The sequence below is a fragment of the Carassius gibelio genome, chromosome B7 (genome assembly GCF_023724105.1).
Source record: "Carassius gibelio isolate Cgi1373 ecotype wild population from Czech Republic chromosome B7, carGib1.2-hapl.c, whole genome shotgun sequence".
Classification (NCBI taxonomy): Eukaryota; Metazoa; Chordata; class Actinopteri; order Cypriniformes; family Cyprinidae; genus Carassius; species Carassius gibelio.
Window position 1 is genome coordinate 40764807 of NC_068402.1, and position 14391 is coordinate 40779197.

At 43.4% G+C, this 14391-nt stretch overlaps 1 protein-coding gene and 1 pseudogene across 1 annotated transcript in view; both read right to left on the reverse strand.

Annotated features, from left to right (window-relative positions):
• The window catches only part of LOC127962401 (histone H4), a 55519-nt gene extending 48204 nt beyond the window's left edge, over positions 1 to 7315 (reverse strand). The window contains exon 1 of the mRNA XM_052561974.1: positions 7208 to 7315. Within this exon, the coding sequence (XP_052417934.1) occupies positions 7208 to 7270 (63 nt within the window). The 5' untranslated portion in view covers positions 7271 to 7315. The remainder of the gene's footprint in view (positions 1 to 7207) is intronic.
• LOC127962368 (histone H2B-like) lies at positions 4551 to 5029 on the reverse strand (annotated as a pseudogene).
• Positions 7316 to 14391: the final 7076 nt, after the last annotated feature.

The window sequence follows — 14391 nt, forward strand, 5'->3', positions numbered from 1 at the left end:
TATTAAAAAAAAAAAACAATATATTACCTGTATATTACTTGCTGTAAATTCACGGCAATTAGTTGCCAGGAATTTCCTGTAAAATTACAATACATTTTTAACAGTGTATTTGAATGTTTGATAGACGTGATGCCAATACATCATCGCCAATGACATCATTACGCTGAACCGTTTTTTTCAACCGGTTTATTGAATCGAACTGTCCGAAAGAACCGGTTCGCGAAAAATAACCGAACTTCCCATCACAAACATGTACAGTAAATGAACATACTTTCCAGAAGGCCTACAATTCACTAAAAATGTTTTTTATTATTTATTTTTTATTATTATTATTATTATTGGTCTTATTAAGTATTCTAATTGGTTGAGATAGTGAATTGGTGGGTTTTTGTTAAATGTGACCCAAAATCATCACAATTAAAATAACCAAAAACCTTAACTAATTCAGTCTGTGCGCATTGAATTTAATACACGAGTTATACAATTTGAGTTGAATTACTGAAATTCATTTTTCCACAACATTCCAATTTTTTGAGCTGCACCTGTATCTGCTAACAACTGCATTTATAAGATAATATATGTGAATTGTTTTGTAAATTAAAATCCAAATGCTGTGCCAAGACATACAGTGAAGTTTAAGCCATATTGATTTACATGGAGGATTTGATCCAACATTAAGGATGTTTCTTATAAAACTGTTATTAAAACGCTTTTTTTTTTTTTTTTTTTTTTTGTAGGCTTTTATTATTAATATTTACATGAGAGAATTTAGTTGAAGGTATTATGCAACTAGGAACAGCCTTGATTAAATATTTTTTCGTTAACAAAAAAAGCCATATTTTGTTATAAAATTAGGATATGTGTAAAATTGCGCATTGTTGTCACAGGGCATGATACGATTCATTACTTTGTATTTTGAAGATTTTTAGTTTCCTACGGTATCTAATAAAATTTAAACAGGTCTGTATAAAACTCAGTAGACTACTTAAATTACTATTATTTTCTACAGAATTAACTGCCATAATTTGGAAATTAACGTTTCAATTCTTCTTCATTAAACGCCCTTTTAAAGCAATGACGACTACTCTAGTTTTACGAACGCACTACCGACAGTTTTTATATAATAATAAAAACTAAAAATAACACACCTTGGGCCTTTTGAATAAGTTGTCAAATATATCTACACTGTATCTGTCACACACCTGGACTCATTTAGCTTGTTTTTGCCCGTGACCCAGTTTCTGTCTTCCGTGTTTATCAGGTGTCTATTATCTTCCTCATGTGTTCCATGTCCCTGTTAATTTAATGATTCCATCCACCTGTGTTTCCCCAATTATCTGTTGTACATAAGCCTTGTCCTTCAGTTCTGTTTTGTCGGGTCTTCTCACTTGTGATCATTTGCTACTTACGTGTGTCTACCTCTGTGCTCCATGTTGGATATCCCCTGTGTTGGATATATTAAAAGCCTTATTCTGTTTATCCTCGACTCCGTATTCCTTCAGGCAGCGTAAAACCGTGACAGAAGACCCGACCTAAAAAGAGAAGACCCGACCCTAAAAAAGAGAAAATAGAAAACTGCGTGTTCTTCCCTCCGTTTTGCTTTTGTTTTTTCACAGTCTTTTCTTTTCTTAGTGTCTATGGATCCCCTCTATCGTCCCGAATTCCTCATCCTCCTGCTGAAGCAGGAAGGACGTTCTCTCGAGGACCATACCAGACAGTTTTTCCTATTAGCTAATGCCACCAGCTACCCGGACGGCGCGCTCTGCACCTTCTACAACACCAGCCTGAACTCCAAATGCAGAGCGTTGTCGTCCGAAGATGGTCCTCGAGAGGATTTCGCCGCATTTGTGGAGTGGACTCTGGCGAGAAATGGGTCATCTCTCACCATCTGCCCCATAGAGGACCTCGCCAGCCCCACTCCCGACCCAGAGACCAGCCAGCCACCATCACGCCACACGGAGCCAGAGCCCACCGCAGCCGCAGAGCCCGAGCAATCCATTGACAGGGAACAGGATCTCGAGAGCGCGACTGACCAGGTGTGTGAGCCGGCAACACCGTGCATCGTGGGAGTCCTCGTGGAGATCGAGGGCGTGGAGGAAAGCCCTGCCCACACTCCTGCGACTGAGGGTGAGCTGTATACAGTCTCTGAAGGTCATAAGGAGCAAGCTCTGGATCTGATGGACTGGTCTATGGAGGTAATCCCTGAGTTTTCTGTTTCTCCGCTGGTTACGCCCAGCCCTGAGTTTTCTGTTTCTCCGCTGGTTACGCCCAGCCCTGAGTTTTCTGTTTCTCCGCTGGTTACGCCCAGCCCTGAGTTTTCTGTTTCTCCGCTGGTTCCGCCCAGCCCTGAGTTTCCTGTATCTCCGCTGGCTCCGCCCAGCTCTGAATCTTCTGTTTCTCCGCTGGTTCCGCCCAGCCCTGAGTTTTCTGTTTCTCTTCTGGTTCCGCCCAGCTCTGAACCTTCTGTGTCTCCGCTGGTTCCGCCCAGCTCTGAATCTTCTGTGTCTCCGCTGGTTCCACCCAGCTCTGAATCTTCTGTGTCTCCGCTGGTTCCGCCCAGCTCTGAATCTTCTGTGTCTCCGCTGGTTCCGCCCAGCTCTGAATTTTCTGTGTCTCCACTGGTTCCGCCCAGCCATGATTTTTCTGTTTCACCGCTGGTTCCGCCCAGCCCTGAATCTTCTGTGCCTCCTGTATTCCCTCCCAGCCTCCCTCTCCCGCCTCCTCCCAAACCTGCTGGTCCCTCTACTCCTCTTTCGCTGGTTCTGTCCAGTCCTGATCCTCCTGTCCTTCCTCCCATCCTTCTCCTCTCTCCTCCTCCTAGACCAGCCAGTTCCTCGTCATCCCTGCTGGTGCCAGTCAGTCCCGCAGCTCACCCTCAGTCCGCGCCATCGGGGCGCGGTGGTTCGCCGCTGGACTGCCAGTCTCCAGCTCCGCCTTGGCGTGTTAAGGCCCTGTCTCCGCCTCCAGCCTCCGAGCCCTGGACTCCTCCTCGGTCCTTCGACCCAGCGGCTCCGCCTTGGCTCTTAGCTCCCTCGTCTCCACCGTGGCCTGTCATCCCACCTGCTCCACCGGGCTCCCTCGTCCCTCCGGCTCCACCTTGGTCAGTCGTCGACCATCCGCCACCTCGGGACTCCTCTCCTCTGGTTCCACCTCGTCACTCCATCCCTCCGGCTCTGTCAGGCTCCTCCTTCCCTCCAGTTCCACCTCCATCCTCGGTCACTCCGGCTCCACAGCGGTCTGCCAGGACCCCGCCTCTGCCTTGGTCGCCTGAGCCTTCAGCTCCACCTAGGCCCTCCGGATCCTCGACGTCACCCTGGCTCTGCGGCTGTGCTGCTCCATCTTGGGCTCCTCACCCACCGGTGCAGTCTCCGCCTGTCGGCCCCCTGGTGTCGTCGACCCTTCCTTCACCATGGCTCCTCCCGCCGTCGACCCCACCTTGGATCTCCGTCCTGGCTGGTCTCTGGTGGACCATCTGGCTCCTCCTGCTCCTGTCTCCTCCCTGGCTCCTTCCTCCGTCGTCTCCTCCTTGGCTCCTCCTTCTGTGGTCCCTGTCTGCTGGCCCCCTCCTGGGAGTCCGTCCTCCACCGGAACCTCCTCCCAGGTTCCCACCCATGCCTCCCTCTGTTGTTTCTACGGTGCGAGGACGCACCTACCGGGAGGGGGGAGTACTGTCACACACCTGGACTCATTTAGCTTGTTTTTGCCCGTGACCCAGTTTCTGTCTTCCGTGTTTAGTTTGATTAGTTCCCAGGTGTCTATTATCTTCCTCATGTGTTCCATGTCCCTGTTAATTTAATGATTCCATCCACCTGTGTTTCCCCAATTATCTGTTGTACATAAGCCTTGTCCTTCAGTTCTGTTTTGTCGGGTCTTCTCACTTGTGATCATTTGCTACTTACGTGTGTCTACCTCTGTGCTCCATGTTGGATATCCCCTGTGTTGGATATATTAAAAGCCTTGTTCCGTTCATCCTCGACTCCGTATTCCTTCAGGCAGCGTAAAACCGTGACAGTATCTACATCTACACTGTTGAATACATTGAATTTTTTTTTTTTTTATTGTTGTTGAGGAACAGATTTGAGATTTCTACCGGACTAGCGAACTAATTCCCCTAACCCTAAAGGGGAAGTCGTTAGTCTTTAGGGTTAGTTCCCCTAACCCTAAAGGGGAAGTCGTGGCCTAATGGTAAGAGGGTTGGACTCCCAATCGAAGGGTTGTGGGTTCTAGTCTCGTGCCGGACAGAATTGTGGGTGGGGGGAGTGCATGTACAGTTCTCTCTCCACCTTCAATACCACGACTTAGGTGCCCTTGAGCAAGGCATCGAACCCCCAACTGCTCCCCGGGCGCCGCAGCATAAATGGCTGCCCACTGCTCCGGGTGTGTGCTCACAGTGTGTGTGTGTGTGTTCACTGCTCTGTGTGTGTGCATTTCGGATGGGTTAAATGCAGAGCACAAATTCTGAGTATGGGTCACCATACTTGGCTGAATGTCACTTCACTCACTCACTCATTCACTTAATTTCCCTTTGATTTGCATAGATATGAAGCGAACCAAGTTCTTGAACGTTAGAAAAATATTTGATGAATACCACTCGCTCTTTCAAGGAGAAACTGGGTGGCACTTAAAAGAGCCTTTGGGGTGTGTCTCGGTGTGGGACTGCTCTGCTTGGAGCTGGTGTACTTGGTGATGGCCTTGGTGCCCTCGGACACGGCGTGTTTGGCCAGCTCCCCGGGCAGCAGCAGACGCACGGCGGTCTGGATCTCTCGGGAAGTGATGGTGGAGCGCTTGTTGTAGTGAGCGAGACGAGACGACTCACCGGCGATGCGCTCGAAGATGTCGTTGACGAAAGAGTTCATGATGCCCATCGCCTTCGAAGAGATCCCGGTGTCAGGATGAACCTGCTGGCGTAGCTCTCCTTCTTGGACTTTCTACGCTTCTTTCCTCCTTTCGCAGCGGTCTTGGTGACGGCTTTCTTGGACCCCTTTTTCGGCGCAGACTTCGCTGGTTCAGGCATGATGATGTTTCCGATTCAATCTCTCAGAAATCAGTAGCGGACTGAACTCATACAGGGTTATTTATTCACTCCTCTATGCTAATTCTGTGGGACATTGTGATTCCGTGTTGTCATTGGTCAAACCCATAAACTGTTATTTAATTGGACCATTTAAGGCATTTTGAACTGGAACGAGAGCCAATCACAGGACCTTCAATTATAGCTCCACCCACCACTCCATTTTTGAACCACACCCACCCGACTGGGTTTCCTTTGTTTAATTTCCTGCTGTTTTCATTGTCATATTTTGAGAAATGACAATGTCTAAATAAGCACCATGCACAAATGTTTAATTTTAAATCATTATACATCGATTAAGGAAATTACGGAGAAAAAATACCAAAAAATAGCTATCGATTGTTTTACTGAACATCGAGTGTTTATTTTATTTTTATTTTTTTCATTATTGACAGACTATTTTCATATTTAATACTGTAAAGCTGCTTTGACACAATCTGTATCGTTAAAAGCGACATGACAACCCGGAGCTCGGTTGTTATAAAATTTACAGAAATCATAAATAAAAAGCCACTTTGTGGAAAATACTTGTGATGGCCGATTCGTGAACGAATCGTTCAATTTAACCGGTTCTTCTTAGTGAACCGGTTGAACCAGTTCACCAAATCGCACTGAATCGTTTGAAATGGTTCACGTCTCCAATAAGCATAAATCCACAAATTACTTAAGCTGTTAACTTTTTTAACGTGACTGACACCGCCTCTGAGTCAGAATAAACCAATATCCCGGGGTAATCCATTTACTCAAACAGTACACTGAATGAAATGCTGTGAAGACCGAACTGAAGATGAACACCGAGCCGAGCCAGATAATGAACAAACACGCCCACTGCTGGAGCAGTTCTCGTTCTCGAGTCAAGAACCGGTTGCTTCGGTTTTCGGATCACCAGTACACTCAACCGAGAATCGTTTCTGTCGGACGCGTCCGATTTGAGAACCGATGAGCTGATTCTCGTTCTCGAGTCAAGAACCGGTTGCTTCGGTTTTCGGATCACCAGTACACTCAACCGAGAATCGTTTCTGTTGGACGCGTCCGAATTGAGAACCGATGAACTGATGATACTGCGCATGCACGATTCAGCGTGAAGCCAACTGACTCACAGCATATCTGAACCGAAGTGATTCTTTTGGTGATTGATTCTGATTCTGTACTAGTAATGTTATGAGCGCGGGTATTTCGAGGGCTTGAATGAAGGGCAATCTGGCGAAACGTAAATTCATTTAATAACAAATACATTGCAATGGATTATGTTTAGTAAGTGGATCATGGTTTCTGCGCTGATGACACCTAATTTATTTACTTTATATCTTCAAGACTTAAATCCTCATATGCACATTATTGCTGTTACTGTATTTAGGTGTTGTTGCAAAACTCAAATGTAAACTTTTCATGATTATGAGGTTTTAACTGACTAAATTTGAATGTTTGATAGACGTGACGCCATTACGTCATCGCCAATGACGTCATTACGTTGAGCGTGAAAGAACCGATGAACCGGTTTTTTCAACCGGTTTATTGAATCGAACCGTCCGAAAGAACCGGTTCGCGGAAAAGAATCGAACTTCCCATCACTAGAAAATACATTCACCTTTTTCTTCTACACAATTCTGACCTAAAACTTCAAAGCCTGTAACGTTACCACTTAAGTGTTAAATCAGTTAACATAACTAACTTAAACGGAACAAAGTATTCTTACTGATATATTTTTACGATAGTAACATTATGAACTACTTAAAAGTATTGTTAAAATAATAAAGCATTCAACATCACAAAAACACTAACTGTAACTACAACATACACTTTTTAACTGCAACTCGGACCTCTTGAAGTGAGAGTGTGGGTGGCTCTTAAAAGAGCCGTTGGGTTTATTCTCGGATCTGAAGCGGTTTATCCACCGAAGCCGTACAAGGTGCGTCCCTGTCGTTTGAGCGCGTACACAACGTCCATGGCGGTGACGGTCTTTCTCTTGGCGTGCTCGGTGTAGGTGACGGCGTCGCGGATCACGTTCTCCAGGAACACCTTCAGCACACCGCGGGTCTCCTCGTAGATCAGACCGGAGATGCGCTTGACTCCGCCGCGGCGAGCTAGACGATGAATGGCGGGTTTGGTGATTCCCTGGATGTTATCGCGCAGCACCTTACGGTGACGCTTAGCGCCTCCTTTCCCGAGTCCTTTACCGCCTTTGCCTCTTCCAGACATAATGATGATAATCTCCCTTGATATTAAACGAAGATTAATGGCGCGTGCTGCCTGCGTTTTAAAGTTGTTTACAGACCTAACTGAAACCAGCTGCGCGTCACATGACCCCCCCCCCCAGTTCAAACAGGAAGGAATGCGGTTTAAAGCCAACCCTGATCTAAAATTATCCGAGCTTTGTATCGTATTTAAATCCATTCTTTATGAGTCTATTGACAAAAACTTATAAAATCAAATGTATATGTTTGCATTTGACTTGTTTTTGATTGTAGCTCATCGTCATTGTTGTTGTAGAGAGGCCCACTCCAGTATTTGAGCTGCAGAAACGCGCACTAAAGTAAAGAAAGAGCTACAGACATCACAACATTAAATCGTTGGTACTCACTTCAGCCGCAAATAAACGTAATATAACAAATTATCTCTACTGACACATTAAACGCAAGATAGATTTATGAAAGTGATGTTGATCATCAGTGACGTGACATACAGCCAAGGTGACCCATACTCAGAATTCGTGCTCTGCATTTAACCCATCCAAAGTGTACACAAACCCGGAGCAGTGAACAGGCATTTATGGGGAGCAGTTGGGGTTCGGTGCCTTCCTCAAGGGCACCCAAGTCGTGGTATTGTCGGCCCGAGACTCGAACCCACAACTCTAAGGCTAGGAGTATTTTTTAACCACTACAGGCCACGACTTCCCCGTGAGGAAGTGAGAGGCGGTTTATTTGTTTAAAAAGATACTGTGTGGAATAAAATGCGTAATATTTGTGAAACATACATTACAAATAGGACAGTCTTTGTTTTTTTTTAACTATTGATAGAAACACAAATTGATTACTCGAACAGAATTACTCCTTCAGTGCGATGTCGGTGGCTCTTAAAAGAGCCTTTGGGGTGTTTGGCAGCGGCGGGTTTAAGCGCGCTCTCCGCGGATGCGGCGGGCCAGCTGGATGTCTTTGGGCATGATGGTGACTCTCTTGGCGTGGATGGCGCACAGGTTGGTGTCCTCGAACAGACCGACCAGATAAGCCTCGCTGGACTCCTGCAGGGCCATGACAGCGGAGCTCTGGAAGCGCAGGTCCGTCTTGAAATCCTGAGGATTTACATAATTTAATTTATTATTTATTTACTTAGAAATGTATCATTATTATCAGCTGCTATCATTTAACATAATTACTTCTCAAATCTAAATATATACAGCTGTGGCCATAAATTTACACATAAATCTAAATGTTCTTTACAGAATGAGATTAATCATAAAATTACATATGCTTTTGTATTGTTCTCTTTATTTTGATATACTACAGAAAAAGAGTGTTTATGGTGATATTTTCATTTGAAAACTGAATTTGTAAATTAAAACAAGATGATGTTCGTAGATTTGGCATTAGATTGACATGCAGAGAGATTAAAGTCAACATGAAATAAAGATTCACCCTAATTATACGGTAAAGTTAAAGTTGTGACATTTGCCAACTCTGGTATCCAATACTCAGAAACTGCTCTTGCTCAGGGGACCTTCAGCAAAGTTAGGGTTAGGGTTAGGGTTCATTTACCCCTCCACCCCCACCTACAGCTCCTGCAAGCTTAGGCCCCTTTCACACTGCATGTCAGACCCAGCAAACTGCCGGAACATTGCCGGGTCGGCTTCTGTGTGAAACCAACCACGTCCCAGGATTGATTCCGGGATTGAACCTGGGTCGGGGACCTATTAACATTGCCGAGTTCCACCCGTGACGAGCGCTGTGTGAACAAAACCCAGAACTAATGCCACAACGGATGTGACGTAGTGATGACATAGTTATTGTGTGACTCCTTGAACTTGTTTTTTCAATAATACAACCCTGCAGTGTCAGAAGAGCTAGTCCGTGTTTTAAATGCAGTGTTCGTATACAAAAGAAACTAAAATTAAACAAACAGAAATGTGCGAAACTGGAGAGAAGTCGAGACCACGGAGCTCCTTACTATCCACGCTGAAGCTGAGATCGATCGCCAGCTCAGTGGAACGGTACGTGATGCGGTTCGTGTATGAGCAAATAAAAATACAAATGCGTTGTGTCCACAGTTGCGTCCAGCTCGGAGACCGCCAAGGCAATTTCCAGGGACAGTAATTCAGGTGAGTTACATAACTATGCTATAATGTACCTTGCTGGACTGTTTGTTCTTTTTCTGCCATGTATCATATTCTTCCTTCAGGTTACTAAACCACATTGTTTTGTCTTTTCAGAATCACTTCAACCACCCCCTGCGAAAAAAGCCAGAAAATTCCAGTCCAGAACAGATTTGATCATGAAAGAGGTGAAGGACCTCTTTTTTGATATGGACCGAGACTTTGAGGAGAGGGAACGTGTCCGTTTGGCAGAGCAGAGGGAGTATGAAAACCGGTTGAGGAGGGAGGCGAGTCAGGCAAGGGAGGAAGAGCTGGCTAAACAGATGGCAATGCTGCGTGAGCTACAAAACACCCAAAATTGTTTTTTGGGTGAAATTCTTAGCCGTATGCCAGCTCCAGCACCCACGCCCTATTATGTGCCCGCTCGTCATGCCCGTTTTCAGCAGAGCACATCAGACAATACAGAAAATGGCTTTTTCAACCCGTTGCCATCATTGCAGCTTGAGTAGGTCTGCTTCAAAACTTATTGAATAATTCATACTGGATTAGTAGCATTTATAAAAGTAAAAAAAAAAAAAATGTATAGTACAAATTATATAATATTTATATTTGTGCATAATTATCTAATGGCACTCTATTGCTTGCCAGGTACAGATTTTTTTAACTGTTTGAACACTTTGTAGTGTTTTTTGCGTTGTTAATATTGTGTTATACTTCTTTTTTCTAATTGCATTGTTTGTTTGTTTTTGTAAATGTCAACACTTTTTATGTCTTATGTGCATCTTACTACACTTTATTCTTTATACACTTTTATTCTTTATATCTTTATACATTTCATTCAGTTAAACTTAGTTTTTTTTTTTTTACATTGTTTTCTTTGTCATACTTTGTACTTGAAATGGTTACATTTGATGTAAACAGGCACATCACACTTTTTATTCTTCCCAAAATAAATTGTTTTTTATTGAGAATTGTCGACATGTTTTATTAGTTTTTCATGCGTAATTTCACTGTTTTTGGGACAGATGGATGTGCATGTAACAGTGTAAACAAGTTAGAAGAGCATTTTCATAGCCTCCCGAATTGCTTGTGCATTACGGCCTCCCACTCCTTGGAAAACATCTTGCGATTGCTCTTGTAAAACATCTGTGATGTTCCAGTCAGGCAGAAACATTTCTTCGTTCACCTCACAAATATTGTGCAGAACACAAGAAACAGCAACAACATCAGGCATCAGTGCGGTGTTGACATCATTGCACTTCAGTAAGCACCGCCAACGCCAATGCCCTTTGAGTCGTCCGAAGGCGTTCTCGACAACCATTCATGCTGAGCTCAGTCGGTAGTTGTACAGCCATTGATGAGGGGTCAGCGCATGGTGATTTGTGAAACCCTTCATAAGCCAGTTCTTGAGTGGGTATGCAGCATCACCAATTAAATGGACAGGAACCTCAACTCCGTTCACAATCCTTGAGTTATGTTTAAAAGTAAAGAAAAAAATCAACAAATTGATAATGATCATGCACTGTGGTTGCATACCCTTGTATATTGATTTTATATATATATATATATATATATATATATATATATATATATATATATATATATATATATATATATATATATATGATAGCAGCAAATGAAATAGTGATTACATCACGTGGAATCAGGTAGCCTCCATTTTCTTCTGCCATTTGGAAAACACCATTTATAGTGTTTTGAAGAGCTTCTCCTCTGGGCAAGGAGATGAAACGTTTGGAAAGTTTTCTTTTCAATGTCGCTGTCACTTCATGAACCAGAGTACAAACAGTCGACAGCCCCACACCAAAAAGACAACAGATGGTGCGGTATTCACCAGGGGTTGCATACCACCACAAAACAAAAGCCAGTCTACGGCGTGGTTCAAGTGGCTTTCTCCAGTTTGTAGACTTTTGTCTCAGACTTCGCTCAACAAGTTGCAGAACAAACTCAAACGTGGTGCGTGACATGCAAAACTGCTGACGGAACTGATCAGCGGTAAAGTTTTCGAGGACATTAGTCCAAAATACAGCACCTTGAGGTCTTCGTAACATCCACATTCTTCTATCAGAAACACCCAGTTGCATGATCCGTGTACACAGAGTGGTAGCTTTTAGCATCCAATGGCGCCTCTGTGCTCTAAGTCTCGCTGCTTCACATTGTTTCCTACTCTCAGCAAGCTTTGCTTCCAGCGTAAGCATTATCTCATTAACTCTCTGGAAAGAAGTCAATATCGAAAAACATGTAGTAATTTGAGCATTTAGCATAAACAACAATGCTGCTAGTTGCTGGTCAACAGCCATGTTTACAAAGCAATGAGAACACTTCTGTTTTGCCTTTCCTTATTCTTTGGCGCCAATCTTTTTCGACTCGTACATTTTACGTCACATCCGGATGTCACGTGTCAACTCGACCCGGGACCGTTACGGGTTGTGTGTGAAAGCGCGCACATATTCCAGCATTTCGCTGGCAGTGTGAATGGACCAAATCTAGCGACCCGGGAACAAATGGGTCGCATTAGCCGTGTCAGTATTTAAACCTGTTTTACCTCATCATTGTAAAACTGAAAGAATAAAACATTAAAAACATACTTCCACATATATGGTTTATTCCAAAAGCCCAAATATTACATGCATACATAATAATCAGAAGTCAGAAAGAGCTTTACTGCCAAGTATGCCTGCGCGCACAAGAAATATGGTTAATGTCACAAGCTTCTGGTGCACAAAGACAACAATAACACGTAGGGACGTACTAGGATATGGGCTGGTAACAAATAAAATATAAGGTTATTGCACATATTTTTATTGCACGATGCGAGGGAGGGCATTTAACTGTTCATAAGGTATATTGTCTGGGAAAAGAAACTGTTCTTGTGCCTGACTGTTCTGGTATTCGGTGCACTGTAGCGCACAAGCAATATCCTGGCCGATTGTTGGTGGGAGGTAGGGCTGGACGATTATGGCCTAAAATCAAAACCTCGATTAACTGAACATTTTACCTCAATTAATGAACGATTATTTTGTTTCTGTTTAGTTTTTTTTTTCTTTTTCTTTTGCCCTCATAGTTCACTGACAAAGTTTGTACTGTAAGCAGGGCCATAGCTGGGGTTTGCGGAGCCCAGATGCAGGTTGTACCAGTGGGCCCTGTTTAAAAGTGTTTAATCTGTATGATGTTCTGTTTATTTGTTTGTGCTATTTAAATAGTGTTTAAGTTTTTTCAAGTTTGTAAGTGTCCAGATACAGAAACCAATAATTACACGTAAAATAGCACTGTAAAAATTAAACATACAGTCAAACCGAAGTTTATTCAGACACCTTCAACATTTCTTACATTATCAGTTTATTTGCTATAGTTTAGAAAATGGTAATAAACTATAAGAACTCAAGAGCTAAACTGTTGTGATAATATCAGATAACTTTGCTAGAAAGATATGTACTGGATTACAATCAACAGTCAATACTTTGTTAGCCAATTACCAAGCAATGATTAATTGTGTTCAATCTGTGGTGTGAAAAGGTTGAATTAGCAATTCCGCAAACAAGAGCTCGGTTCAGTGTTACCGTCTGTGAGACGCGGCTCTCTCTCCGCATGCGCACCGGGCACAGCGCGAGTAACCAGCTGCTCAGTTCAGCTTTTCCGCGTCGTGTGTTTGAATTCTTTAAAGTTTTTTGAATGGTTAAATTGGCAAGTGGCAAGGCTTAATAACACGTGAAAATGATACGCTTTCATGACGACACGTCACAGGCTCAACTGTCCTGAGCATCTTTTTAGACTGGCCTCAGCCAGATGGTTGAGATCGACTAGTAAAGGATATTTTTTTCCTATTGAAAGCACAATCTGACATCATAGATCACTATCAGCAGTTATTTTATCTATGTTCGTAACATTTCTTATAGATTATTGCTCGGTGTAAGAGATAAATAAAGATCACATAAAGATAAATTAGCACAGTAACGTAGCAGTATGAGTGATTGCGTGTGTGAATTAGTCATACTGTCTCTATATAATTGTGAAGCTGTGGGTTGTAAATAGCCTAGTTCCTTCAAAAGTAGAAAAATATGCTATAATAAGTTTTGAGATTCTAAGGTACTTTAGTAATAAATCTAAAGTAGATTTACCTTCTGGTACTGAAAAGGTACCACCTGGACATCTTGGGGATAAGTGAGAGTCACTGGATCGGCTCTGGTCGTCAAGTCCTGCATGAAGGGTCTGTTATCCTCCATTCTGGTCACGAGAACACCCATACACATGGAGTAGCCATTCTAATCTCCAAGGAGAAGGCCAAAACCCTGCTAGAGTGGGAACCAGTAAGTGAAAGACTGATCCGAATACGCCTCAACTCAAAGTTCTGTAAACTCACCATATTACAGTGCTATGCACCAACCAACGAGGCTGAAGAGGAGGTCAAAAAAGACTGGTATGAACAACTGCAAATGGCTGTTTCCAAAGTACCCCAACATGATTTTCTTCTCCTAACTGGTGACATGGGAACCAACAACTTCAACAACGAGAGAGCAATGGGCAGACATGGATGTGGCGACAGAAACAACAATGGTGAACGCCTTGTTGATTTCTGCATGAGTAACAACCTGGTCATCGGCGGCACCATCTCCCCACACAAAAAACATCCATAAGCTCACATGGCAGTCACCTGATGGTAGGACCATCAACCAAATCGACCACATCATCATTAACGGTAAATGGCACAGGTCACTGCAAGATGTTAGAGCCTACCGAGGTGCAGATGCCTATAGCGACCACTACCTAATTGCTGCTACCATTAAACTCAAGTTGAAGAAGTTAATCCCACAAGGCCATCTGCAGAAGAAACTGGACATTGCAAAACTCCAACATCCAAAGAAAATCAAGGAGTTTGTGTTGGAACTCAGAAACCGCTTCAGCACACTAGAGGCTTCCTGTTAAATAGAAGAAGAACCCAGCAAATGGAATGCTATCAAAACCATATATTCTGAAACAGCACAAAAAATCCTGAACT